At 36.8% G+C, this 27,820-nt stretch overlaps 1 protein-coding gene across 1 annotated transcript in view; it reads right to left on the bottom strand.

The window, feature by feature from the left end:
• Window positions 1–27,820, bottom strand: part of nr3c2 (nuclear receptor subfamily 3, group C, member 2) — a 70,475-nt gene that overhangs the window by 22,700 nt on the left and 19,955 nt on the right. Inside the window, exon 3 of the mRNA XM_058768442.1 lies at window positions 6,768–6,895. Coding sequence (XP_058624425.1) covers window positions 6,768–6,895 — 128 coding nt within the window. The remainder of the gene's footprint in view (window positions 1–6,767; window positions 6,896–27,820) is intronic.

The following is a 27,820-nucleotide window of genomic DNA, read 5'->3' as shown; positions in this document are numbered from 1 at the left end:
CAGGGGTTGGGTTACGTGCTCATAAACAAAATTATTGTGACTGTTTACATTGAAAAATCACACCCCAACATATGTGACCCTGGACCACAAAACCAGTTATAAGTGTCAATTTTTCTAAATTGAGATTTCTACATCAGCTGAAAGCTGATAAATAAGCTTTCCATTGATGTATGGTTTATTAGGATCGGACAATATTTGGCCAAGATACAACTATTTGAAAATCTGGAATCTGAGGGTGCAAAAAAATCTAAATAATGAGAAAATCGCCTTTAAAGTTGTCTAAATCAAGTTCTTAGCAATGCAAATTACTGATCAACAAAATACGTTTTGATACATTTACGGTACGAAATTCACTAAATATCTTCATGGAACATGATCTTTATTTAATATCATAATGATTTTTGGCATAAAAGAAAAATGGATCATTTTGACCCATACAGTGTATATTTGGCTATTGCTACAAATATACCCCAGCGACGTAAGACTGGTTTTGTGGTCCAGGGTCACATATATGCAATTAAGGCAATATTATTACCCAAATATATAATTTAATCATGACGATAAAATTCCCAATGCCTTTTGCACCGGCATATTGACGCCAAAGGTTTCTTATTTATAGCAATGGAGGACCCTGCACGTCGAAAAATTACGCTAAAGGGGTACCCTGTGACCAAGTGTCAATATGTGACGAGTTGGGAGTGAGGATGTGTTGCTTACACCAAACTTTTTCAGTGTATAAAGGGGTGTTCACACTGAAGTGACAAAGTGATATGCATTTTTCAGTGACTACTGATGCCATGAGTGGCCACGACAGTTAGCGAAGTTCAGATAATGATCCGCCATCCAATACAGAACTTGAGTAGAAATACCTACTGGCAACCACCAGCTCTGTCAATCTCTCCAGCGATTTAATCACAATATAAGCACCCCTTCAGTTAATGACATTACCGATTTCAGTTTCTAAAGTAAGACATTGATTTATTTCTGCTAAATATGTTTTCCTAATTGATGTAAACTGCAGATCTTATTTTCTGTGTTCATCCAACACGTCCACATTCAGTCTTCAGATGGATTATTGCGTGAACTGACGCATGAGAGTTAAATTACAAACCAAAACGCAGCTGTAATCATTTATGAAAATACAGTTTTTCCAGTTTCCTCTCATCATTTGTTATTTCCACACATGCACTTCCTGCACTTTGCAGTCCTCTGCTTTCCTGTTAGAAATTGTATCTGGTCCAAGGTTGAAAAGCTACTGCTTCATCTGTATACAACATCCAGTGGAAAAAAACGTGTTATATATTTGTACTGTATATGGAAATTAATCTTTTTTCTCTGCGGTTTTGCTGTACATTAGGCTTAGGGCTGTCTTGAGGGCAACAAACAGATTAATAAAGCCAGATAGTTCACAATTAGTTATTGTGGTTATGATGATAAATTGATACAGTAAGAAACATCTGTCACCAACTGACCAGAATAAACCCTTTCATAACCTCAACCGTATCAATAATACACAGTCACGACCCATGTCCCAAAATATATTGATGTTGGAAACACAGATGCCATAATGTGATAGCCGTCATCCGATTTGCTTAAACACAAAGGGTGTCTCGTTTTGCATTGATGTCAAAGAACAAAGGTATCACCCAGAAGGCGGAAGAGATGGCAGATACTGAAAGCAGCGGTGCTGTAGGCAAACACAGAGGGGTTATTTGAGGTGAGGAAAAAGGGATTGTATGACCTGTCTAGTGGACTGTATAGTTGTTTGACCCTTTAATACTCACTGACCAATCACAGCACTCTGAGTTCTGGCATTTTTCAGTATGTGTGCCAGTCAACCACAAGCATGACATAGTGAAGTTTGTGGAGTTTCACTTTTTGTCATTAAAAGCACATTTAAATTCATCCTTAGGGCTATAAATTATGAAAGCCATTTCTGTATCAAAAAAAACCTAACAAACTTATATCTCACAATTGTGGCTTTATATTGTATGTGTGTGTAACTATAATGTGACTTTCTAATTGTAAAATGTATTTCACAATTGCCTTATCTTTTTTTTTTTTTTACTCTAAGATGGAAATAATTAAAGTTTATTTTCCCTCTCAATGAAATCATTAAATCATTACGTGTTCTGGGAATTAGGCACTTAGGGGCATCAGGTGCTACATTCTGTCTTTTTAATTAATCTTTCTTTATTGTTTTTCCACAAAAATCCTCAAAGTTTCTCACTCTTTAATACTGATGCATGATGTTTCCATTCCAAATACGCAATACAAAAATAACTGTCATATAGACCTGTTAAAGCTGTGTTAAATCAGTGCAATTTTCTTCAGTATTATGTTTACCAAGTAACAGAAAAGTTTTAACAACTCTTCTGAAAACTTAATTGTTTCATAATGGTCTAGCCAGTTCAATACAAGCCTGTAAATGATGAGCTGTGCAGGACTGACACTGAGTATCATTAAACATGATGACATGCCAAGACACTGATGGCTTCTGAATAATAAGCATCTGCTGAGCTGTCTGAAAAAAAAAAAAAACCCATATGGAAATCACAGCCAAGCTACAGACTGTGGTTTGGGAGTTTGAAACGGACAAGTGATGAGGGAATGTGTTGATGAGAAAACTTTGAACAGATCAACTGCATCAAACATCTCACATACTTCACTAGGCTGTTGTAAGGTTGCCAATAAAGTAAATCTCCAACTTTCGAAACCTTGATGGCAGTGACTATATTGGCAATAATCAGAATAACAAATTACTCGGATTAAGATTTTACATGACATAAGCAAACCTCTTTAATCCTGTTTGCATGCTACTTGCCATTATTTTGATTATTCGAAAGTGCTTAAAGGGATAATTCACCCAAAAAAGGATAAATTCTGTAATCGTTTACTTACCCTCAAGTTATTCAAATCTGTATGAGTTTCTTTCTTCTGTTGAACACAAAAGAAGATATTTTGAAGAATGCTGGTAACCAAATAGTGGTTGGTAGCCATTGACTTCCATTGTATGGGGGAAAAAAAATACTACAGGAGTCAATGGCTACCGGCAACTGTTTGGTTACCAACATTCCTTATAATAACTTCTTTTGTGTTCAACAGAATAAAAGAAAGGTTTGGAACAACTTGAGAGCGAGTAAATGATTATCGGGTGAATTTTCTGTTAAAATATGGCTCCATTCATGTGTTTTTGACCATGATGGCCATATCCAGTAAAATTGTAATCATAAACTCTATTTCCTGAGCTCCCCAGATTTCAAAGCTGTGCGTGAGTGTAACACGCTTTTCCTCTCCAGCAAAAGCATGTGTGCTTCGGTCAGTGAAATAGAGGAAGAAATGTGGTGAAAGTGTATATATGCCTACATACTGCAATTATGGTTACACTAATTATGAGTATAATCACATTAACATAATTTCAGGACTGCCTTAATCAAATTACAAGTGTGAATGTAAACATCGCCAATGTCAAAATGAACCTTTTTTACTGAAATAATACTGTGCCAGAGCTCAGCAGGGAGAATGTGCAAACATCTCTCTACTCTGCATACTGAAAACATTTTAACATCCAAAATGATTTAAATTATAGAATGAAGTGTTATTTCATTTAATTTTATATTATATATATAATTCAAATTAATCCTAATCAATTTGTCCTTATAGTATTTGAAAATATATAAATAAATAAAATTATTTTATTTTATTTTAAAAATAAAAAAATAAAGCTGTGCAGCCCTATAAAAATATGTTACAGGTTACTGCTTTGAGATCAGCCGTTTTAAGGGGCCAGCTGAGAGTCTTCTATTTATTTTAAATTTTTTTGGAAATGCACTGAATGGTTCCAAATCAGGCACCGGCTGTGGCACCAGCACCGTCAAAAAAGGGGAGAATACATCCCTTTATAAAGACATCTAACATCAGGAACAGCTACAACACTATAATCGTTGAATGTAAATTCATATCATTTAGCATTTGTTTGTCCCTCTCCATCCCAGAGGACCCAAACCTTACAGCTAAACCAACACAGTGAAACCGGTCTATCCCTAGTGCCAAATGTAATAACAGATTCTCATAATGAAGGAACAAATATTTTAGTCCTCAGACTGAACAGCTGTAGAGCTCCTAATAAAAGTCTGTTGAGTATTAGCTGGTACCATATGGCCACTTCACACTATTCCCACAGAAACAAGTGTTTGTGCTGCTATTAGTTATTATTCACGCAGCTCAGGAACTACACAACAGAGATTGTTAAGTATTGACTGCAATATTTCGTGAATATTTTAGCAGTTTTCTTTCATATCAGAAAGACCAGTCAAGACCTTTCCACCTTTCAAAAACCAGTGAAGGTTAATGGGCTCTTCTACTTCCACTCGTACATCTTTAAATATCGGTCCTCTGGCTGTTTTTTGCTACCAACATGCTAATCACAAATTCCACTGAAAACAATTGCCTGTCAAATGTGCTGCCCCTTTCTGAGTTACTGCCTACGTAAAGTGTTCCAAATCAGTCTCTTATGAGCTTCCAAAACAGTTAGGATGCTGCCTTAGAAAGCAGCTGCCTATGTAGGCAGCGAGGCTAGGTTTTGTCTATTCCCTCACTCTGACTATCATTTTATCCTTTTCCAATCTTACTGCTCACCCTCCCTCTTCCCCTAGCTCACTCTTCACAATCTCTCTCTGTCTCCTCCCTCCTTTCCTCTCGCTCTCGCTCTCGCTCAGATGGTAACTAGGCTGAGGTCAGGTAAGGTAATGGAGCGCACACTCTTACACAGCACTACCTCTGCTGTGGTGTTGGAAAAGCGGCTGCACTTCTGAATGCCCTTGAGGTGTGACCTCAATCGGGGCTCTGAGGAACAATCACAACCTGAGAGAATGCTTTATATAAACACACATTTTTCCAACATTTAATAACTTCATATATTGCTATAAATTACTAAATCAGTTTACTAGTAATTGTTACGGGATGACATACAGTCAGCCGGTCATTATCCTGTATCATCCTGAAATGGTTTATTTTCCAATAACGACTGACTGACTGTACATTATCTCGCTGATTAACAAATAATAAATAAATGGACATGAAATGTGTTACAAGAAACATGAAACTAGGTCATTATACAAAAATATTTTGACCCATCAGAATCAAGAATTCCAGAGAGCCACGAGTTAAAGGGAAAGTTCACACAAAAATGAGAATTCAAGTCATCATTTACTCCCCCTCATGTGGTTCCAAATCCATAAGACTTTAGTTCTTCTTTGAAACACAAATGAGGATATTTGAATGAAATGGGAGAGATTTCTGTCCCTCCAGTGAAAGTTTGACACTTCAAAGACATAAAAGTAATGCAGTTTTGTCTTCTGAAGAGAAACAATCACTTTATATGATGAACAGATTTAATTCAGGGTTTAATTCATGTGCAAGTGCTGATCAACAGACATCGAGCACATCAAATATAGTAAATTAAACCTTAACTGTACTTGCTTAACATGTGAGAACAAATCTCAACGGTTCTTGTGTAATTTAATGGTAACACTTTAGAATAGGGAACACTTATTCACTATTAACTACGGCTTTTCCCTCAATAAATTCCTAATTTGCTGCTTTTTATTAGTTAGTAAGGTAGTTGTTAAGTTTAAGTATTGGGTAGGATTAGGGATGTAGAACAAGGCTTAATTACTACTAATAAATGGCTAATATTCTAGTAATATGCTTGCTAATAAGCACTAGTTGCTAGTTAAGAGACCCTAAAATAAAGTGTTACCAATTTAATTACTAGACTTTCAATGGACGAACAGAAATCTCTCAGGTTTTATTAAAAACATCTTCTCTTTTGTTTTGAAGAATAACATTTTATGAGGTAATTGAGTAATTTATAACAGAATTTTCATTTTTGGGTGGACCATTTAACATACGGCCCAAACTTAACCGCTAAATACAGTATACTAGTCCAGTACATGAGAAACGAGTGCTAAGACTAGGAATATCCAGGGTAATTCTCAACTTAACCACAGATGCTTTCCAGAGACGTTCATTTGGAAGAAAAAAATCTTTATATCTTTATATCTAAATCTTAATAAATAAACAAATAAGTTCAAAGTTTCTACAAGTTTTCCTCAGGGCAATACAACAGCAACAATGCCTTGAGTACAAACAGGTGTTTCTTTGAATAGACTGATGATCACTTTTCCCCCTGGCTGTTGTACACTACATGCTCTGTGGAGTTTGGATGTGTCTGTTGGCTTAATCAGCAATTTGCACCTTTCTAAAGAGGCTGTGATAGCGTTGTGTCTGCGTCAGAGCTAATACAAATGCCCCACTGAAAGTTCAACTTCCCTGAAAGCAGGAACAACATTTCACTCCCTTTATAAGATGTGAATTATCCCATAGGACATTGTTATCTAAATTTAGAGGGTTAAAATACAGGCCAGGACTACTTTACCAAATATATGACATTTATGCACTACAAAGTGTTGTGTGGTATATGGCAAATATTAGTTTACTACATCTCTATATGGGATGAACTATTGAATCGGTATATAATCCACATGTGTAATCTATAATTGAATTAATCTCTTTTGAACCACTTAGTCTTGCCATCTAGAATAGTTACAATCTCTAGAGCTCCTTGAAATATTATGCATAAACCAGGCAGGAATTCATGCTGCTTTAAGCTGGCCTTTTCAGCAAGGAATCAGCCCCTTAAGAAGACATAAAGACATTTCTCAACAGAACACGTTTGTAAGTGAGAAAACAGATGAGAGTCTTACCTTCCACTGCTCTTTTGAAGAAAACTTTACAGCTTCCACATGTAACAACCCCATAGTGACATCCTGACGCCTCGTCTCCACACACCAGACACACTTTGGCTGTTGAAGACGCGTGTCTCAATGATGCACTGAAATAAGAGCAAATAAAATTGTACCTGTAAACTGTACTTGAGACATCAGGTGCAGGTGACAAACCACACTAATGATATAACTCAACATGGTCAGAAATAGTTCTGTGTTGCATTGGCAGTTCAAGAGTAACTGTAGGAATTAAACAGCTTCAAGCATTTGATATTTGAAAACAGCTGGAAAATCAGAAACAATGCCACTGGAAGTAAATTATATTCTTTTAATCAACAAATTGCTTATTTTATTCCAGACATGGAACAAAAAAACATATGTGCCAAGTCCTTAAAAATGTAACCTTGTGTCAATTCATATTGTGTCATTGTTTACAATAAATAAATAAATAAATGCACATTTTATAATGTAATTACTCTAAAAAGGTCATGTGATAAATATATGAGAAATATTTTGACATTAAATACATGTGAGTGTACACAATCATAATTTTCAATTACTTTTTCTACATGTTGGTTGCACGTTTTTGATAAAGCAGACAGAAGTTGCTATCGATTGTTATTATTAAACTGTGAATGATCAATTATTATATCATTTTAATTAATAACTCATCATTAATAAATTAATAAATGAAGAAAAATCTAATCCAAACCATTTAATTGACCTCCCTGCTATTTCAAAAAAAAAAAAAGCACAAAAATAACAGAATGGCCATAAATAACACCCCAGGTCTGAGCTAAGTTTGTCCTGCTCTGCAGGGCCGTTTGAGCCCAGTGATTTTAGCGCTGCAGAAATCACGTAATTCCCACATTGTTATTGGGCACCCAAAGGGCACGGCATATGTCACTGACTCATAACGTATGCCTCACCATTTTGCTCCAGATAATAAGAATGGTCTGTTCAGCAAACCGACTATACACAAACACACCCATATATAACATGCCACATTCAAAGCAGTCGATTTATGCCTAATCTACTGGAGCCCGCATGCGCACAGAAATAAATACTGAGCAACATTAAGTGGCAGAAAATGAGAGAACGTTGGAAACTGAAATAGAGAGATTTTTATATCCCGTGCCCTCCAAAATGAAATTGAAACATTGAAAATGAAGCACATACTCCAAATAGTCTGGCTGACTTGGCAGAAATCTGATTAAATTGCCCAGTGAAACCTGACATAGCCTGAGTGGGCAGAGCCTCTCAGAAGGATGCCCTGCGGACCGAGTGAAAGTCACCCTTTGAAAGACGCCTATGGTGTGCAGGAAAAAACGAAGCTCATTTAAACCCAACAGTAAGACTCTAACAATACTTTAATGGCAAGATAGGCTTAGCACGTACCTCCCCCGCCCTGACTTTGATAATGAGCGTGCTCTCGTTTTAATCAGTAGTGCACGGTAATTGTCTGGTTAGCATTCTGACAACATCCTTGAGTCTTAACAAGCCTCTGGGTCTCAGAGGCACGTTCCCTCTCAAGGCCTGGTGCGGGTAGTAACTTCACCGCATCTTTCTGACACAGTCGAGAGGGCTGATCTAATTCTCCCTCGTCCGTCTAAACACACATTCAATTTGTTAGCCGGTTAGCAGGGGTCTCTAGCGAGGGAGTCGATTGGCAGGCCCTGGTGAGCTAATCGCCCCGGCGGCACCGCAACACTCGCTGTGCATGATGTGGAGAGGTCTGGCTGCATTAAACTGTTCAGCGAGCCCCTCCGTTTCTCTTGTTCTGCACCGAGCGTTCCTTGCGACCGAGTAAAAAAGACAAAGACAACACAAAGGGCTGACAAGGTGACTGCTTTTGCAGGAAGTAGGTCAGTGTTGGTTGTTATGAAACAGATCACCCTTATGACCGGCATACTGCGAGAACACTGCTGTTGTGTTTTGTGCACGAGAGAAAAACACTAATTAACGTCTACAACTTTAGCTGGTGGATGTTGCTTGTATTTTTTGGTATAAATAATGAAGTGAATGGGTAACCTGCTTCACCTCTCTTAGAAAACCTTTGAATTTTGAAGTTAGATTCTGAATTTTACTTCTATTTGCGCCATTTACTCTGTGTGTTATTGAAGTAACCCTTACTTCTGTGGTCAATGAGTGAGTTTACATGTACAACAAATGCTGATAACTATCAAAAAAAACAGCTCATTATAAAAACCTGACAATGCAAACCGTGTTTACGTTAGATGTTGAATTCTTTGATGTTTACTCTGGTTTTGACATCAAAACATGGACAAGTTGATTCAAGAATAGGGTCAAATATAGATATCAGATACTACCATGCTTTCATATTTGATTGATTACTATAAGAACTGCAAATATTTTTGTATTACAAGGTTTCTGAAATTCTGCAAATGAGGCAGTATCTAATATATCCAAAACAGAAATCACTGGTTCAAAGTTTCTTTCTCATTTTGTCCACATTAGAGTCAAAGGTTTTTGCACTAGGGATTTTGAAAATCTCTTCTTTTTTTTTTTTTATCACTAAACAAATCAGAAAATACTGTCAATAGACAGGTAAAAAAATCACAGTGTTTTTAGGAATAAAATGTAATATGAAATCAGGCAGATAATAGACAGTATGAACAAACCCCTCTGTAAAATCCTTCAGAATATAGAAAGGAATAAAACTGCATATAAAAGTTTTGTATACTGAAGTGGAGATTTCTAAAAAATAATAATCTACTTTGAGAAAACAGCCTGTTAAGATATGCATATAAAGTGCAATAAAATAAAAGCTTTATTTTTCTTTTCTCTGAAACAACACGTTTTGAAATGACAAGGTGCCAAAAGTCTCAATTTACCTTTTTTTTTTTTTTTTTTTCGCTATTTGTGGCCTTTTCTTGATAAAAGAACACACCTTGTATGTTGTATAAAATGCATGTAAACACATTCAGTGCTTGAAATGCCTGAAATGATTCTCTGGAAACAGACAGGTCATGAGGAATGTAATAAGAAAAAGGTGTGGGGTGAAGTGAGAACACTTGTAACTATATACAGGTGTTCGCATTTCTCATTTATTTTATGGACAATTACGGTTTAATTAGAATGGACTCAGCATGCATTCAGATCAAACAGCTATTTTTTTCTAGCTTTGGGTCTGTTCTTTTCTTTTCTTTCTCTGTAGATATGCTTTTTCATCTTCAGATTTCATTTTTAAAAATCAGAAATATATCTGTAAGCAAGCAGTTTGCTTGAAACACTCAAGAATGCAGAAATGCAAAAGCCCTCTTTGATCATTAATATGGCAATTCTGTCATTCCTGTTATGCAATGCATTTTGAATTCTGTAACTTGAACATATATATATATACAATATATACATATATATATATACAACAGAACAAATAATACCACAAAACATCACATAATTCGTCAAATTCCTTGCTAATACTGTACTTACTGATTTTTGTGTTCCTATTAAAATTGATGTCATTTCTTGGATGACGGTATCTGCCTTTTTTTTTCTCTTCAGAATATTCCAAAAGACCAAGAGGACAGTAAGTTATATTAAGGACACAGAATAATCTATAAATTGGTTACTAAATACATTTCCAAACCATGTTCTGATTAGAGATATGTGACCCTGGACCACAAAACCAGTCATAAGTGTCAATTTTTTCCATTTTTTTTTTTTTTCTGAATAAATAAGCTTTCCATTGATGTATGGAAAGCTTTAAGTTTTTATATATTTACGGTAGGAAATTCACTAAATATCTTCATGGAACATGATCTTTATTTAATATCCTAATGATTTTTGGCATAAAAGAAAAATGGATAATTTTGACCCATACAATGTATTTTTGGCTATTGCTAAAAATATATCCCAGCGACTTAAGACTGGTTTTGTGCTACAGGGTCACATATATACAGTATACTGTATCTTGGAATATGGGTTACTGCAAAGCCAAATAGCAACATCCACTCAACCAAAGTATTGCAATTACAAATAATATCTTAATTTTTAATGTAATAGCTATCATTCCTTCCTTTAAATTTGCAAACTTTATATTCTGTACAATACATATGATTGCTTAAAAATATACTGCACAGTAGGACTGACCCAATTGCATTTGTTAAGCAGAATCTGTAGTTTATGTTGGTGCAAGAGCCATAATACAGTATGTTTAATGACCAAGTATCATGGACATAAACAGGAAGCAATTTTTTTTTTACGATACTGCACCCTAATACATAAATACGTATTGTTCCCTGTGCAATTACACAACCTAAACTCTTTCAAAGGAAGCAATTGTGAACTAAAACGGTAGTGATCACTTACCAGTCATGGATGGAAATAAGCATATAATACATTATGTTCAAGTTCAACTTGGAAACTACAGGAAGGGTAATGGAATGCAGAGTTTGGGTATTTGCTATATTATTTGGATTCTGAATATTTATTGCTGCTTATGTGCTGCTGCATCAGCTGAGATATGCATAAAGATACTGGCAGGGTTGAGAAAGAAGACTGACAGATGGATCAGGAATGCAAAAATAACAAACCATATAACTGCTCGAATGCACTGCGCTGGAGCTGTCATGTATCAATCTCAACAGAGCGCTAAAGCAGCAGTCTTTCTCCTGACTCTGTGCAGAGCAATGGGCAGAAATAGAACATGCGGCGATAGTTACACTGAATTTAAACCATTAGAGCTGTTCTCTATCAGTTAAGGTGGGTGTAAAGTTATCAGACTTCGCAGTACACAGATGCTAACCAAAGCCAGAAAGAGAAAGGCTAGAGAAAATGAGTCCTGCTCACTTTCAAGAGGATCACCATTCATTGTGCAAACAGCGGCCGCTCTTACAGACAGCCACCTCCTCTCCAGTCTAGAGTATTTATGTAACACAACTTGGAATGCGGCAAAAGCTAAAGGTAGATTAGGTAAAACAAACAGGGGAGAGGACAAATGGCTTACATAACCAAAGTGAGACAGTCTAAACATTATCAATGCACCCACTCCACGCACCACGCAGAGCAGCACGCAGTGGGAAATTATGGTCAGCCCGCAGAGAATTATGGGTCCCCAGAGGGCTATTAAGACCTGAATCTAGTAAAGGGTCAACTGCAATGTCAGTGAGTGCAAAAATGTAAAATGCATTTACATCCAGAACCCGAATTACTATCCACTGGGGGTGATCTGAAGTGAGTGGCCCAATATGGCTGCGCCTCTAATGCTCTTTAAATGTAAATGATGGAGCTATGAATTACAAGGAAGTTGTGAAACTAATTGTGAAACAGATTTCAAGGCCATTTTGCTTAAAAAAGGTAAATTCAGGCTTCCAAAAGAGCAACTAATTTCTCTAAGAATTGTTAAAGCAAATTATGAAAATAATAAAGTAAATTATATCTATTGAATACTCTACTTAGTTTGCTCACTTTCACACACTGTCTGTCCATTTCACTAAAGAAATTATGCAAATCATTAATTACAGCAAGCTAATAGCATAGATGTTTATGAATCAGGGGACAGATTCAAAAACATTAATAAACTTAACTGCTATTTTCAACGTAAAGTTTTAAGACGGTAAGATGTTTAAAATGTTAAAAAGATGTTCAAATAGGACCTTGTTTTTAACTTTAGCACAATGCATTTGCACACACACACTCAGATACAGGATGCATTCATTCTAGAGGAAGCACAAATGAATGCAAAAGAACGCTTCATCTTGAGACAGGCTCTTTGAAAATAACCATTTGTAATTTAAAAAACAACCATTTGAACTCCTGTCAAGCCAGTTGCAATGAAAATACTGTGCACACTTATAATGATTATAATGATTTTTTGCTCTTCCAGCACACACACAAAAAAAAATGCCCTTTGAGGTGTTTTTCATTGAGTTGATCAGTGAGTCTTCAACTAGAAACACCGTATAATCAGATAACATCAAATACTGTTGTGTTCTTCAAAAAAAGAAGGTACACAAGGTACCTTTCACAAGGTAGCCTTTTGTTCCTTTTTTACCTCTAGAAGATGCATATTAGGTACATAATAATACCTAAAGAGTACATATTAGCAAAGGTACTGTTCCTTCTTTTTTTTTCAAATTTTGAGAACTTCTTGAGTTTATTTTTTTCAAGAATTGTATTTAGGAACATTCTTACTAACTTAGAATGTCTCTCAGGTTCTACAATGAGCCTCATTTAGAAGAGAAAGGTGCGTAGAAGCTGGTATTGCTGCTTTAGCACCTTCACATGAAGCACTGAGCAAGTGCAAGACGTTTGGAAAGATTAGATTAATGTATTACTGCACAGAACAAGTGATTTTGAGGCGTGATAATTCACTGCATGGTGCAGTTTGTAAGAAATTCAGTGCTGGATCTGACTTAAAGTGGAAAAACATTCAGAATCATACTGATTCCTTGTTGTGTTGTGCTGAGCATGTAAACAGTGAGGGAGGACAGATACTTCAGTCCATCAACATGAGCCCTGCAGGTATGGCAAGACTGACAAACAAGTAAACTATGAATTTGACAGCCTTAATTTAATACAGTTGCACTTGGTTTCCACTTATTCAAGCACTCATGTACTTACATGTGATGCAATTGAAAAAAAATTGAAGAAAAACTGGGTATACATGAACTGTTGACTTTACAGTGCCACAGGTTATATCTTCCCTTGCGCAGACAGCGTGAATAAACTCACTATAGTGACATGGAATGGTTTTGCATCCTTAAATGAGTGTTCTATAATTAAACAATATAATAGTAATAAAATAAGAAAAAGTGATTGCTTTAAGCTAATTTTGTGCCAGTTTTCACTTTTCAGATGCTGGTTATTAATGCCCTCTATAGCAAGAAAGCTTTAAGATGCCCTAATAAATGACTTGGGGCAAGCTCATCTTGTGTTAACGCACCTCACCTATCAACTGATGTTCATCAGCATGAATATCATTTCCCTGGGTGTGTTGAAGCCTGGTGGAGAATGAACAGCCATCTATTAGCAGAGCCACGGAGACAGAATCTCACATAATACCCCAGTGGTCAACACCAGATGTGACAGTCTGAAAACATCAACAATGATGCAATGATGTTTCCTGCTGCCAGCCTTGCCTGTCATTATCTCTATTATGACTATGGGCAAAGTTTGTATCGGTATATTACGCAAGATAACCATACAGATCTTAATCTTATATGCAAATCAGAAGAATAAGATTAAACGTTCAGTTTTATGGCTTTTAGTCCATGTCGGTTAGCTTTAAGGTTATCTACATGCTCTAATAGAGTAGTTTCCAACCTTTTTGACTCCAAGGCCTCAAAAATAATCAAAGGCCCCATGACTTTTCCAGCTGTTTGTAATTTACTGGATAAAGATTAAGGACAAGGGTTGAAAAATATATTAAATAAACATCTACAGTATACAGTACTATAAAGATTTTTATCCAATCAGATCCAACAATGCCCCTCCCACTAATACCACCACCAGCCAAAATCAAGCTGTTCATCAACTGTGGAAGGCCATTTCTGCCAGATAGTAAGTAAATAAATAAATAAAGCAAGCCTTGGCAAAAAAAAAAAAGTCATAATTATGTCTTTCTATAAAAGTCATAATAATGAGATGAAAAGGTGAAATTATAACAAAAAGTCAATGACAAAAATAATTTCTGACTTGGCTATTATTTTGACTTATGCCATAATTATGATTTTTTTTTTTTTATCTCAATTTCAATGTGACATTGATTTTTTTCTAAACTGCATCTGCACCTTTTTATTTCAGAATTTTGACTTTTTGTCATAATTGAAACATTGTATGTCATAATTCTGACTGTTTAAGACATAATTTCGACTTTTCATCTCATCTATTTATGATTTAACTAAGCTTTTTTTTATTATTCTGGCAGAAATGGGCTTCCATATTTCAACCAAGAAAAGAAAAATTAAATTAAAAAAATAAATAAAAAAGCAAGACTAGCTCAGTTCTACAAAGCAATGACAATGCTAAAACAGTAAATTAATCAGATTGCTGTGTGATCCAGATAGGCATTTCCAAAAATGTGGATCTCTATCTCAAACACAAAAAGCTCTTATTATGGTTTTCCTCAGCGAACACCACATGCAGCACCTAATTCAAGCATTAAAACCCATATAAGGTCCTGTTTTCAGCACCTTTGGAATGATATGCCACAGAATTTACGCTAATCTGGTTTATGGCAAGCTTGGAGATATAACCAGACCTTCCTGAAAGCCTATACACAGACAACTTTGCAAAAATGCCACAAATCCTCTGTGTTGGTGATACGAGTGACCTTGTGAACTCACACTGACCTGCTCCCACTGAATCCAGTGTGACCACCTTCTTTGCCTCTGGTGGCCTCATTCAGGCTCAGACATGACCCTGATTCACTTATGACCTCCAGACTGGGTTTATGTTGACTAGGATAAACAAGAAGCTAAATCCCTGAAGTGTGTGAGCTTACCTGTACGAGACATGCTGAGTCAAGCCGGTCCTCTCTACACAGTCACAACTCACAATAAATAAATCTCTATTATTTTAAATCCAGTCAGATACTTAAATTATTCCTACTGTGTTGCCCTGTATATGCAGAAAATAGTTGTGCGGCTTAATATTTTTACAGAAACTGATACATTTTTATTTCAAGATGCTTTGAAGAATATAAAAGTTGAAATTTCCCTTTGAAATTGAAATTACCTTACAAACACAGTGCCAAAAAGTCGCCCATCTCAACATCCAGCCCGGTGAACTACCCCACCCTCTTTGAAGACTGCATTCTGGCCGCGTGTTTACGTTATGAGACAATAAACAATGGAGTTCAGGCGGGGCTGTGCCTCTGCTGGAGTCGTCTGACAGCCGGCCGGCAATTCAGAGCTACACTTGGACAGCGTGGCGTGCGACATTCTGTGCGTGCTCACTGTAAACCGTCTGGCCTGAGGCCAGTGTCACACAGCTGTAATGACACACTCATTGAACAAGGCCTCCTCAAGGGCATTATGAGGTTGAGTTTGCGATCCTGCTAAGAAGAAGAATCCAAATATCATACCAGCCGTTATCAGTAACAGATGTGCATTACAATGCTTGAGTTATGAGTCACCTGACATGCTGTGTATTTCTATTCAGACATGACAAGTCAAGCTGTTCAATGAGATACTAATTAACACCTGCTTTTGGTGTTCACTCTTCATATAGAGTTTAATTCTGCCTATAGTCAACTAGTCACTTGCTATTGCCTTATTAACTCAAAGAAATATTCCAGGTTAAAAACAAGTTAAAGGAAAAGTTCTCGCCCTAAGGCCATCCAAAATGTAAATGAGTTTGTTTCTTTATCGGAACAGATTTGGAGAAATTTAGCGTTACATCACTTACTCAATAATAGATGCTCTGCAGTGAATGGGTGCCGTCAGAATGAGAGTTAAAACAGCTGATAGAAACATCACAATAATCCACAAATCATCTACATGACTCCAGTCCATCAATTAACATCTTGTGAAGTGAAAAGATGCATGTTCATCATAAAATTCATCATAAAAAATGTTTCTAACTTCAAACTGTTGCTTCTGGTTAAAATACGAGTGCTTTATTCATAATATTGCTTTCTCCAGTGAAAAGGTCATCTAGTCTGAATAAGGAGAAAAATATGCACAGATCAAGCATCGTTTACAAGCAAAAACAGTCCAAAACTGTTCTAAACAAATACTGTATGTTGGTGGATACTGTATGTTCTTTTTACAAACCGTAAAAGAACATTATCAGAACATCACACACACTTGTCGCTTTGGACCGCCAGTGTCCTTTTTTCATGACCTTTTTCAGATGTAGTATGTGCATGATGGAGGATTACTGCACCATATGGCAGTTTAAAGAACAATGCTACACCTGTCCAAGATGTCTCACGAAGCATGTACGTACAGATCACTAGAAAAGCTCAAAATAGCACTCGTTGCTTACAACAATAAATTCTTCTTAATGAATCATTCATTATTCATTGTTAATCACCTAATCATCATTTTGAGGGCAACATCACTCAAAAGTCTGTCTGCAGATGTTAAGGAAATCTTGCAGGACCATCTCATTGGATTCAAAAGACTTTTAGCATGAAACAGTCAACAGATGTTATATAAGACTGATGTTGTCAAACTAGGGTCTGGGGTTGGAGAAATATTTACAACAAAAAGAATTTTAGGAAGAGGTCCCTTAAAATCCTTTTTCTTTTTTTTTCTTTTGGTATCAAAATGTGATCTGAGATGTCTTTTGAATTTTGAAACTACTGGAGAAAGTGCATTATTGCACAAAATTAAAAACGTAAGTCTACTTGCTGCCTTAAATTAAGAATTTAAATAAAAGTGGTTCCATCATCGACTGTGGTGAATTCATTACACTTTTTAACCAATTTGATTTGAAAGATTTTAGGCAGTATGTGAATTATACCATGACTTTTAGCAGGGTCAAAAGTTTTAAAGGAATTCAGATTTTTTTTAAAGGCATTTTAAACGACTAACTTAATCTAAGTTGAACTATTATTGAATGTTGAAGCCCCTGTTAAAATTTACATAAACCTCAGACCAAGGTTTAGATATTACCACATGAAGCGTATTGTTAAGGTTAACATTTTTTTTTCATTGTAAGGATAAATAACAGAAATTATTGTGGGAAGTTAAATGTTAGCACAACATAGTGATAAAAACCTATTTGTAGTGTTTAAATGTCACAGAAAAAAAACCCCTATCACAGCAGGAGATCCATCGTCTTGCAGCAGTGCCACCCGGTCTGACAGGCACTAGGGTCAATGCCACATCCGATGCCCACAGCAAGCTGACTCCACCTGATGTGTCACACTCTGCGTCACACACTGGGACACATGTGTAAGCCATGTGCCTAAGACAGATTCGGGATGCTTTCTAGGAACATATTTGCTGTTCTCGCTCTCATTCCACTGTAATTTATGTCTTTGTTTTCTTTTTCTGTGTATCTTTCTCTCTCCGTCTCTATCCGTTTCTGCTCTCTGTGTTAGAAGCATTTCAACTCTTGTTCAGTCTAGAAATGTTAGAAATAAAAATCTGCCAGCGTAACCTTGACTCAGGTGAACCACCTTAAAAACTCGAGCCTATCGATGTATATTTAATAAGGTGAAATATTTGTGGCGATGCACTATCTGCCCTTTGCTGGGTAGACATGTCACCTTGGATAAGCAATTTCTAGGTGATGTCAGCACCAGAGCGCCACTCTAAATCTGAGCATGCTCACTGAGCCACACTCCCTATAATGCCTCTGTAGGTCAGATTGCAAGAAAACCTACATGGACATGTTCACAATAATTTTGCTGTGGGTTCACGGCTAGTCTAAAAATTTTCTTGTGCAGTTCTATACAGTATATACTGTATATGTACCAATATAGGCAGCAGTAAATGCGGGCTGTAATGAGAGGTTGCAAATTTAAATGCTTATTACAGACATCAGCATATTCTAGTTATCTAAAATGAACAGTTATCTATGTCATAAATTGAAAATCATTTGCCCCATGAGTCTACAGCCACAATAACCGACCAGCTACTACATACAACGTGCCTCATCAAACCACGTGTATAAGAGCAGGATGTGTTAAACTGGATCCATTCCTGAAAATAAAATAAATGATAAAATAAGACAAACAAAAGAAAAGAAATGAGATGAGATTAACTACTTTTGAACTTGACATGGCAACATGAAAACACTACCCATACATAAATGTACTATATGACATTTATTGTCCTGTACATGATATTTTGTTATTGACATATATGTTACCTGTACTTTTCACATACATACATTCTCTCTGGATAGATAAAAATGTAAGTTTATACCAAAATCCCCATAGCATTTTTTATATGTACAAACATTAATAATATATATGATGGCTTTATATGGTTTTATATGTACGTAGCAACCATTTATGTCAACAGTATATATTTTATTTATATATATATATATATATATATATATATATTATACTGTATAATATACAGCTTTATTAAGACATACATACAAATGTGTATGTTTATTATGTTTTGTAATATATATTTATATATGTTTTTGCAAGATATATGTTAAAGGGTTAGTTCACCCGAAAATGAAAATTCTGTCATTAATTACTCACCCTCATGTCGTTCCAAACCCGTAAGACCTCCGCACTCAGAATTCATCAAAAATATCTTAATTTGTGTTCCGAAGATGAACGGAGGTCTTACGGGTTTGGAACGACATGAGGGTGAGTAATTAATGACAATATTTTTGCATGAACTATCCCTTTAATATATGAAATTGTTCAGAGCACTGCGCATGACGTGAAAAAAAGATATCATGGCCACAATTTTACTAAGATAAAACTAAGGAGCAAATTAGTACAATACAGCCATAATTTTATATGTTTTGGGAACAAATTCTTAATTAGCAGCCAATATCTATTTCTTTTTTAGCATGTCATATGCAGGGCTCTGTAAATGTGATATGAAAAACAGCAAATATTGTAGATTGAATGCAAACACACATTATGTTTGCATTATGTTAACATCTCGGAAAGACTGACAACTCTATTGCCAAATGGATTGTTTTAGACTATAGGCTTATGTTCAGTTTTAGAAATAAAACAATATACTGACTTCTAATAATATTCTTTATAAATTATACATTTTTGTCAGCAGATACTGATATATGCAATTAATTAACACTGATAGCCCTAATAATAATTTAGCATGCAGGGCTCTCAGAAAGAACTATGTAATGGTTAAGATCAAATGGCGATGCACTCTTCATGCGGTCTAAAATGAAGCCCATGTTCCTACTAAAGCGAGGCAGTTAGCTCATATACATTGTGGACTGTGATAAGTTAATGCAGTGTTGCGTAATCTTACTGTCCTTTGCTCTACATCAGATAGGACAGGTAAATGATAAGCTAAATATACTCCGATGGGTTGGTTTACAAGGCTCTATCATTTTGAAACAGGCTAATAGTCTCTCAGTACCTGTACCTAATAACGTCTAGCAAAACTCACAGGTGCCGTATGTCAACATGATAGAAAAGGGAAGAATAGATAGGTGGAGAAGCTCTGGTTGCAATAGCACTCTTATCTGACTCTAGACACCACAAATAGACTGAGTCAGAGAGACCACAGGAGGGCTGGTTACATAACAGAGAATGGAGAGATGGGATAGCTGCAGATTGCCTCTCTACCCCTCCGTCTTCAAGGATGATTCCACCGCCACATATTCATTCTGAATCACGCTGCACTTTTAATGAATCCTAACATGGGAGCACGCAGCTCAAACAAAGCAGAGCCCAACTAAATATGCTCCAGGCTTTGAAATATTTCCCCATATTTTCCATCCTGGAGGAGTGTGGGATGAACTCCAACCCAGTTTTACTGTCCTGCGCTAACACTGTGCCTCCTTGTTTGAGGTATCCTCAAGCAAGACTGCCAATGAAGGTAAATACACAGCATCATCCGCTCCTCTCATAAATATTTAGGCACCGGGACATGCCTTTGGTACGTCTCGCTTTGTTTTAACAGAGTGGAGGAAAATAAAGCCTGCACGAGCTTTGCTGTGGACACTAGGCACCAGGCTTTTAAATTCAAACCTTGTGGAAAAGGAAGGAAAAAATAGCAGGAAGACATAAAATGGACAGTTTACCAAGTTCTGATCGGAAAACTATTCAATCTTGTGGTATAGCGGTTTATGTTTCTTTCATTGCCTTTGTAATTACTATTTGAGGGTTTGGAGCTAGTCAAAGTGCTAACGTCAACAACAATAAAGGGTTTCTTTATCCAACGTTTCTATAGATTTTCCCTTGAGTGAAAATTCCCAACTCGAAATGAGGTTTGAAAACAAAAACACCACACATTTCTTGTTATCTCCTTGCATGTTGCTTCTTGTATACTGTGAAATCCCCTGTTTAATTAGTAGTTGTACAACAAGGTGTGAAGTACCACTATTAGAACAATGCCGTAAACACTAAGAAATGGGAACATGAGACATTTATCTTCATTTTTTTCCAAGCCATACTCCTCAGACTTTCTACTGTAGATTTCATTCATTTTTTGATGTTAATGTGACCACACAGTGACACTGCATCAGTCTGTGGACTCATCTTTGGTGTATTTAGCCTCATGGGAGATGCCCTCGCCCACAGACTTTTATAGGAAAACCTATCATAACATATTTCTTGAGGAAAATCTGCCAATTTCTCTCTGAGCTTCCCTGCCAAAGCACTCATTGGTAATGACCAGCCCCAAGGAGGTGAGGCTGCCCCTTGGAGCACATCTCCCGTTGCCAGTCTCCAGGGATCCGATGGGAATACTTTCCATTTAGCACCTCCAGACATGCTTTTGTGTTAAAACCCAAGTCTGTCTCGTGCTTCCGGAAATGGTCGCAAGATCTTAATCTCGTTTTTTGGCTAACTACGGGAGTCTCCTGGGATATGTCAGTAGCATATGTGACAGTCATTCAAAGGCAGCAGACCTGGTATTGGATCTGTGGCTACTCTCTAAAACTAGACTGTGCACATGGAGCCTTAAAGCCAGCCTGCAGGATCCACTGCAGTACCTATTGTCGTAAATAAATAACCAACTGGCTAGACCGAGTGAGAAAATGAGGGGGGGGGGAAACGGCCTGTTTAGAAATGGCATCTTTCTAATTTCAGCCTCAGAATGATGTAAAATCGATCTGCTAATTGAAATGCAACATTAAAATGCCTTAAAATGGCATATTAACATTTTTAATGTTAAGAATATTATTTTCTTTAAACCTGATACTTCCAGTATATATATATCGTCTCTCATTCAGCTTGATTTTATTTCATCTAAATGAGGGTCAGCTGAATCTAAATTCAAAATCTGTATCTGTGGTTGGACTATTTTAAAACCTGCATTCTATTGATTTTTTCCATTTCCATTAAAGTGCCAATAAACTTTTTGTTGAGCAACTATAGTGCTTCTTCCAAAACGTGTTCTACTTATTCGCTCCACTTTATACTCTCTCCAGTGTTACTGTTTTGCGTATGCTGCATCTGATTTGACCTCTGCCATGCCTTTTAACCCCCAGGCCCTTAGATACAGTACGGCTAGTAAACAAGTCCTCTTAAAGTTGCATGATCAGACCGGTTTTCAATTCTGCATTTGTCTCTTTCCTTATACTGAAGTTCTCTGAATACATTCATTATTTATTCAGCAATGTAAACTGCTCACCGTCAACAAAATTTGGCTTTATGAAAGCTATCGTGCATCCACAGTGCCTATAGAAAGTCTTCATACCCCTTCATTTTTTTCACATTTTGTTATGTCAAACCGCTTTAAATGACTTTTTTCCCCACATAAATCTACACCCCTCTCACCATAATGACAAAGCAAAAAACAGATTTATCACAACTTTCAAATTTATTAAAAAGGAAACACTGAAAAAATAGCATTGCACAAGTCTTCATACCCTTAACTCAAAACTTAGTTGAAGCACTTTGGCAACAATTATAGCCTCAAGTCTGTTTGGGTGTGATGCAACAAGCTGTGCACATCTGCATTTTTTTTTTTTTGCCATTCTTCTCTTTAGATCATCTCAAGCTCTGTCAGGTTGGCTGGAGACCATTGGTGAACAGCCATTTATAGGTTTCTCCAAAGATGTCTGATTGGTTCCAAGTCCCAGCTGTGGCTGGGCCACTCGAGGACGTTCATAGAGTCGTCCCTAAGCCACTCCTGCATTGTCTTGGCTGTGTGCATAGGGGTGATTGTCATGTTGGAAGGTGAACTGTCAACCCAGTCTGAGGTTCTGAGCGCTCTGAACCAGGTTTTCATTAAGGACATCTCTGTATTTAGCTGCATTCAGCTTTCTGTCTTCTCTGATCACTTCCCCAGTCCCTGCCGCTGCCGTCACCATGCTTCGCCGTTGGAATGGTATTATGCAGATGATAAGCGGTGCTTGTTTTCTCTCAGACATGAATAAGGTATTGAGGTTCATCAGACCAGAGAATCTTTTTTTAACAGTCTGAGAGTTATTTAGGTGTATTTTTGTAAATTCCAATCAGGATTTCATGGATCTTTACTGAGGAAAAGCTTGAATTTGGTCACTTTGCCATCAAGCCCTGATTGGTGGAGTGTCGCAGTGATGTTTGTCCTTCTGTAAGTTTCTCCCATCTCCAAACAAGATCATGGAGCTCAACCAGAGTGACCATCAGTGTCTTGATCACCTCTCTACCCAAGACCCTTCTCCTTCGATTGCTCAGTTTGGCCAGGAGGCTAGATCTAGGAACAGTCCTGATTGTTTCAAACTTCATCCATTAAGGATTATGGAGGTCAAATGCTCCTGTGAACATTCAACACAGCAAAAAAAAAGTGTTTTCTAGTCTTCCCCAGATCTGTCTCAACACAATCCTGTCTCTCAGCTCTGCAGGCCATTCCTTTGAACTCATGGCTTAGTTTTTGCTCTGACATCCATTTCAGCTGTTAAGCTTTATATAGACAGGTGTGTGTGCCTTTCCAAATCACGTCCAATCAATTGAATTTGCCACAGGTTAACTCCAGGCAGAGTATATAAACATCTCAAAGACAATCCAGTGAAACTGGAATGCTCCTGATCTAAATTTCAAGTGTCAAAGCAAAGGGTATGAAGACTTGTTTTTAATGAATTTGCAAAGTTGTGATAAATCCAGTTTTTGCTTTGTCATTATGGTGAGTGGGGTGTAGATTTATGTGGGGAAAAAAGTAATTTAAAGCAGTTTAACATAACAACATGTGAAAAAATGAAGGGGTATGAAGACTTTCTGAAGGCACTGTAACTTCGGTTGCAGCCAATTGTGATTGACTAATGCATTAGAGCATTTAGAGAATATCTGAATAATTTTTTAGCATTATCAAATAGATTGTACAACAACATTCAGCATGAAGGGACACAGACCCACCTGACCGAAGCATCAACAGCATCAAACATACATATCAAAGCAGAACAGAAGCAAACAGAACAAATGAACTGAAACAGTGGGGTAGCAATATAATCAGAGGTAATCTCTTGATCAGATCTAAACACCTCCATTAAACAAGTCCAAATCAATAGCCTGAATAACTTGAGTTAATTTGATGTAAAAAAAATAAATAAATAAAAATGATTTATTTGTTGCTTATGAAAAAATATTGTGTCTTAATACACAGCTACATTTCAATGGCTGTCACTGGAGTAGCAGGCAGTATGATGGTGTAGTTAAGGCATCTACCAGCATGGGCAAAACTGGAAAACTAACCAAACAAATTCTGTGTTCCCATGTTTTAGTTTCTCTCTCTGCTCTTCCCTTCCATCTACTTTCTCTTTGCATACTTAAGGAGTGCACAGCACAAAAGAGCCGATTAAAGAAGGTGTCAACTCTGTGATTGGTTTACATGGTAATCTGCAAACAAACTGAGTAAGATGGAAGACATGAGATAAGTGTAGAATGCTTATGTGTTTAACCTGTGTAACCTCAAATTACAAATGCTACGGACAGTTTTTGGCACAAAGCTCAAACAATGCCATGAGTGGCAGATGGCAGATGGATGAAGTTTTTTGAAAACCCTATTTGCAACGATCATTATTTTTACAGTTACATTTAGTGACATTAGTGATGCAGAGCAGAAATAATACACTTCAGCTTGAATATTATTTAACACTTCAAGTACCTTATGTTTAATATTTTAGAATGATTTATTCTACATCTAACTACTGATATTTCAGAAACCGTAATACTTTAAAATGTGGATAAAAAGCATTTTTCATTTTCATCTGCAGGTTACATGGATATGCCAGCATATGGCAGAAAGTGACTGTTTTTAAGAGTAAGTCACTGAACCATTCAGTCAACAGATTCATTCAAACATGTTGATTCGTTCAGAAACCAAACAAGTGACCAAACTGACTGAATGGGTCACTGAATTATTCACTTAGCCAGTTTGTTCAAAAACACTGATTCACCCAGCAACTAAACACAATATACTGTGTTCTGCTTGCAAACGCTTTGTTTGGATCTTTGTTAGCAGAGCAAAAACAGAGAAAATAACTGGCAATATTGTCTTAAATGTAAGTTACTCCATATTAAAGGGCACCTATTATGCAAAATTCACTTTTACATGTTGTTTGAACATAAATGTGTGTTGGCAGTGTGTACACAACCACCCTATAATGATAAAATACCACCTGCTCTTTTTTTTAATCCCTATAAATCACAAGCAGCATCTCAGAACAATCTGTTTGCAGAATCCATAAAACGTGATGTCACATTTTACAAGCCCAGCCCACAATTGTTGATGGACACTGCCGTATTAGCAGAGACCCCATCTTGAGTGAGTCGCACACAATCCGCTGATTGTTTTGTTTTGGCAGAGTATCTGAGGTATGAGCTGTAAAGGGACAGCCCTATTCTGGAAAAGGTGGCGGGGAGCAACAGCTCGTTTGCATTTAAAGAGACATGCACAAAAACAGCCCGTTTCTGCTTAAACTCAAAATAGGCATTTTCAAAATGATTTAATAAATGATATGTGGGGTATTTTGAGCTCAAACTTCACAGACAGATTCTGGGGACACCTGAGACTTAGATTGCATGTTGTAAAAAGGGGCATGGTGCCCTTTAACTGTTTATGGAACTGTTTTATAAAAGCAATATGACTCTCACAACCATGCTGTTAGTCGCATGTACAATATGTAGCGAACCTAATGCTTATTTATGTCACTTGCATGTTGGTCTTCTATATGAATAGTTTTAGAAATCATATTTTTGTGGCAATCAACAACAGCACATGTTGAATCTTGAGCTCACTTTGTCTTGCATCACAAATGTTTCTGGTTTGCGGTGTAGTTGTACATCCTACAATGATTTTTAATGAGACCAGACATGACAAACAGAATGGAAGTAGTGAGCTATCATGCCAGCACCTTGTTCAGAAAAAAAAGTGGATGTGGATGTGTGTGTGTGTGTGTGTGCGCGCGTGCGTGCGAGAGTGTAAAAGGCTTCCAGGCTGTAGGATTAATTCCACTCTGTTACATTCCTCCTTGCTGGCTAATTAGTTTGCTCATACCCTTGATAACAGATTATAATCTCATTTCATAGTCATTTCAGTGCTGCACCTAATCTATTCCTAATCTCCTCAAACACAGTAATCTAGACAAACACGGCAAGCCCTTTCATGTGATAGGTATACAGTACTCTCAGAAGCCAGTCTTCATACGGCCCATTTTACTGTGATTCATGCTTAGAGTCAAAGGAAATTAAATATGACTTATTGAAGGCCGAGTGCAGCTTCTTTCGAAACTCCAGTGAGGTGGATTTCTTTTTAGGTCAAGTGAATAAATATTGCCTCTGCCTAGCATACCTTCTGAGGAAAGAAAGTGTGAGGCTCGAGAAAGTTTCCTTCCAAAAATTGAGGAACCGGTTTCAAAAAAGTGATCTCAGCACAGGCAAGGAAGGAGAAAGTCGAGGCGCTTAACAGATGGAGATAACAACAACACAACTGACACATCAACAAGCGCTCTGACAAAGTGCTGCAGCATCTTTCTGTGGTTATAGCCCACCCCCCATATTTTCCCGAAGCCCTTCACAGTGGCCCAATGGATTTGAGAGCTTAAATGTCAATCATCAGATCAGTGTCATTCGCATTAAGCATCCTAAGCACAATACAATACGTATGTAGGCCAACGAGTGGGCCTCACTCAATCCAATTAAGTGCAATGAATGGACTCTCAAGATATTTGAGATTTGTATTGTCATACATTAAATAACAATTGGCCCCACTGGAGATTTGCACAGCTATTTGTGTGGGCTTGGCACATCTGGAGCCTGGTAGCATTTTTATTGAGAATGTTGTGCATGGTGCATTTCTGTCAAGGCATGTAAGTGACTGGAGGTGGACCAAAGCAATCAGACCATGTCTGTTTCCTATTATGTATTGAAGGGATATGACCGTTACGGATCACTTCAGAGGTCTGTCATACACTGTAAAAATTATTTTTCAAAGTTGGAATTAAAGTAAAGATTATTGGAGTATGTTTTACAAGAAACAGTAAAGTATTTTAGTCTGTCTGCTTCAAAATTTCACATTTAATTCAATGTGTTACTTGCTATTTCACTGTAATTATTTGCAGAATTTACTATTAACTTCTGATTGAATTTTCAAAATAAACCATACACCAACTATACCATTTTATTATTGATTGATTCATTCATTCTTTCTTGTGTATAAAGTGCATTCAGGGGATTTTTTTCTTTTATTTATTTATTTTTTATATATAAAACATTTGAAAACTTATTTTGTTCCACAAAAGAAAGTAGCTCAAGTCATACAGGTTTGGAATGACATGAGGGTGTGTAAATTATGACAGAATTCCTTTGTGAGTGATTTATCTCTTTAAGGAAAGGAGAGTCCTTTTTGTTTGTTTGTGACTGACCTTGAAAAAAGTGAATTGAGATTGAGACTGTGTGATTGAGAGTGTAGGAATGTAGTTTACATCTGTTAAAAAAAAAAAAAAAAAGGATTATCTACTGACTTTGACCTTTATCTATGCATGACATTGTATAATGTTGTCAAACTGTTGTTGTTATGCATTCCTTCCACTTATTTACAAAAAATAGCCATAGACATAATCTATGGACGAACAGCAGTAGTATAGGCACATTTCATCTCTAGCGTTCCGTCTGTTGAGCATTTGCACTAGATCTAATCTTGTTAGTGCAGATTTAATGAACTGAAATGCCCAGATGGTTGCTAAAGAGAAATGCGAATGGTCTGATTTGCTCACATAAGGCAAGGATAGCTAGCCATACTCTTCATTGCTGGCTTAATGTCTTGTTGATTCTATAAATAGACAAAGTCTGTACCACACAAGTTAGTTAGAGATGACTTAATCTGTGTCAGCATTGGTCGTCTATGAATAATAGTGTAAAATGCGAACCTTGTTTACACAGATGCACTCTCTAAAAAGTCATTCTAGAATATTTTTTTTTCTTCCAAAATTCAAATGTAGCTGTTTAAGTCATCTGGTGAAAA

Source organism: Onychostoma macrolepis, chromosome 01 (genome assembly GCF_012432095.1).
Source record: "Onychostoma macrolepis isolate SWU-2019 chromosome 01, ASM1243209v1, whole genome shotgun sequence".
Classification (NCBI taxonomy): domain Eukaryota; kingdom Metazoa; phylum Chordata; class Actinopteri; order Cypriniformes; family Cyprinidae; genus Onychostoma; species Onychostoma macrolepis.
The sequence above is the reverse complement of the archived record's forward strand: the minus strand, read 5'-3'. Positions and strand labels throughout refer to the sequence as shown.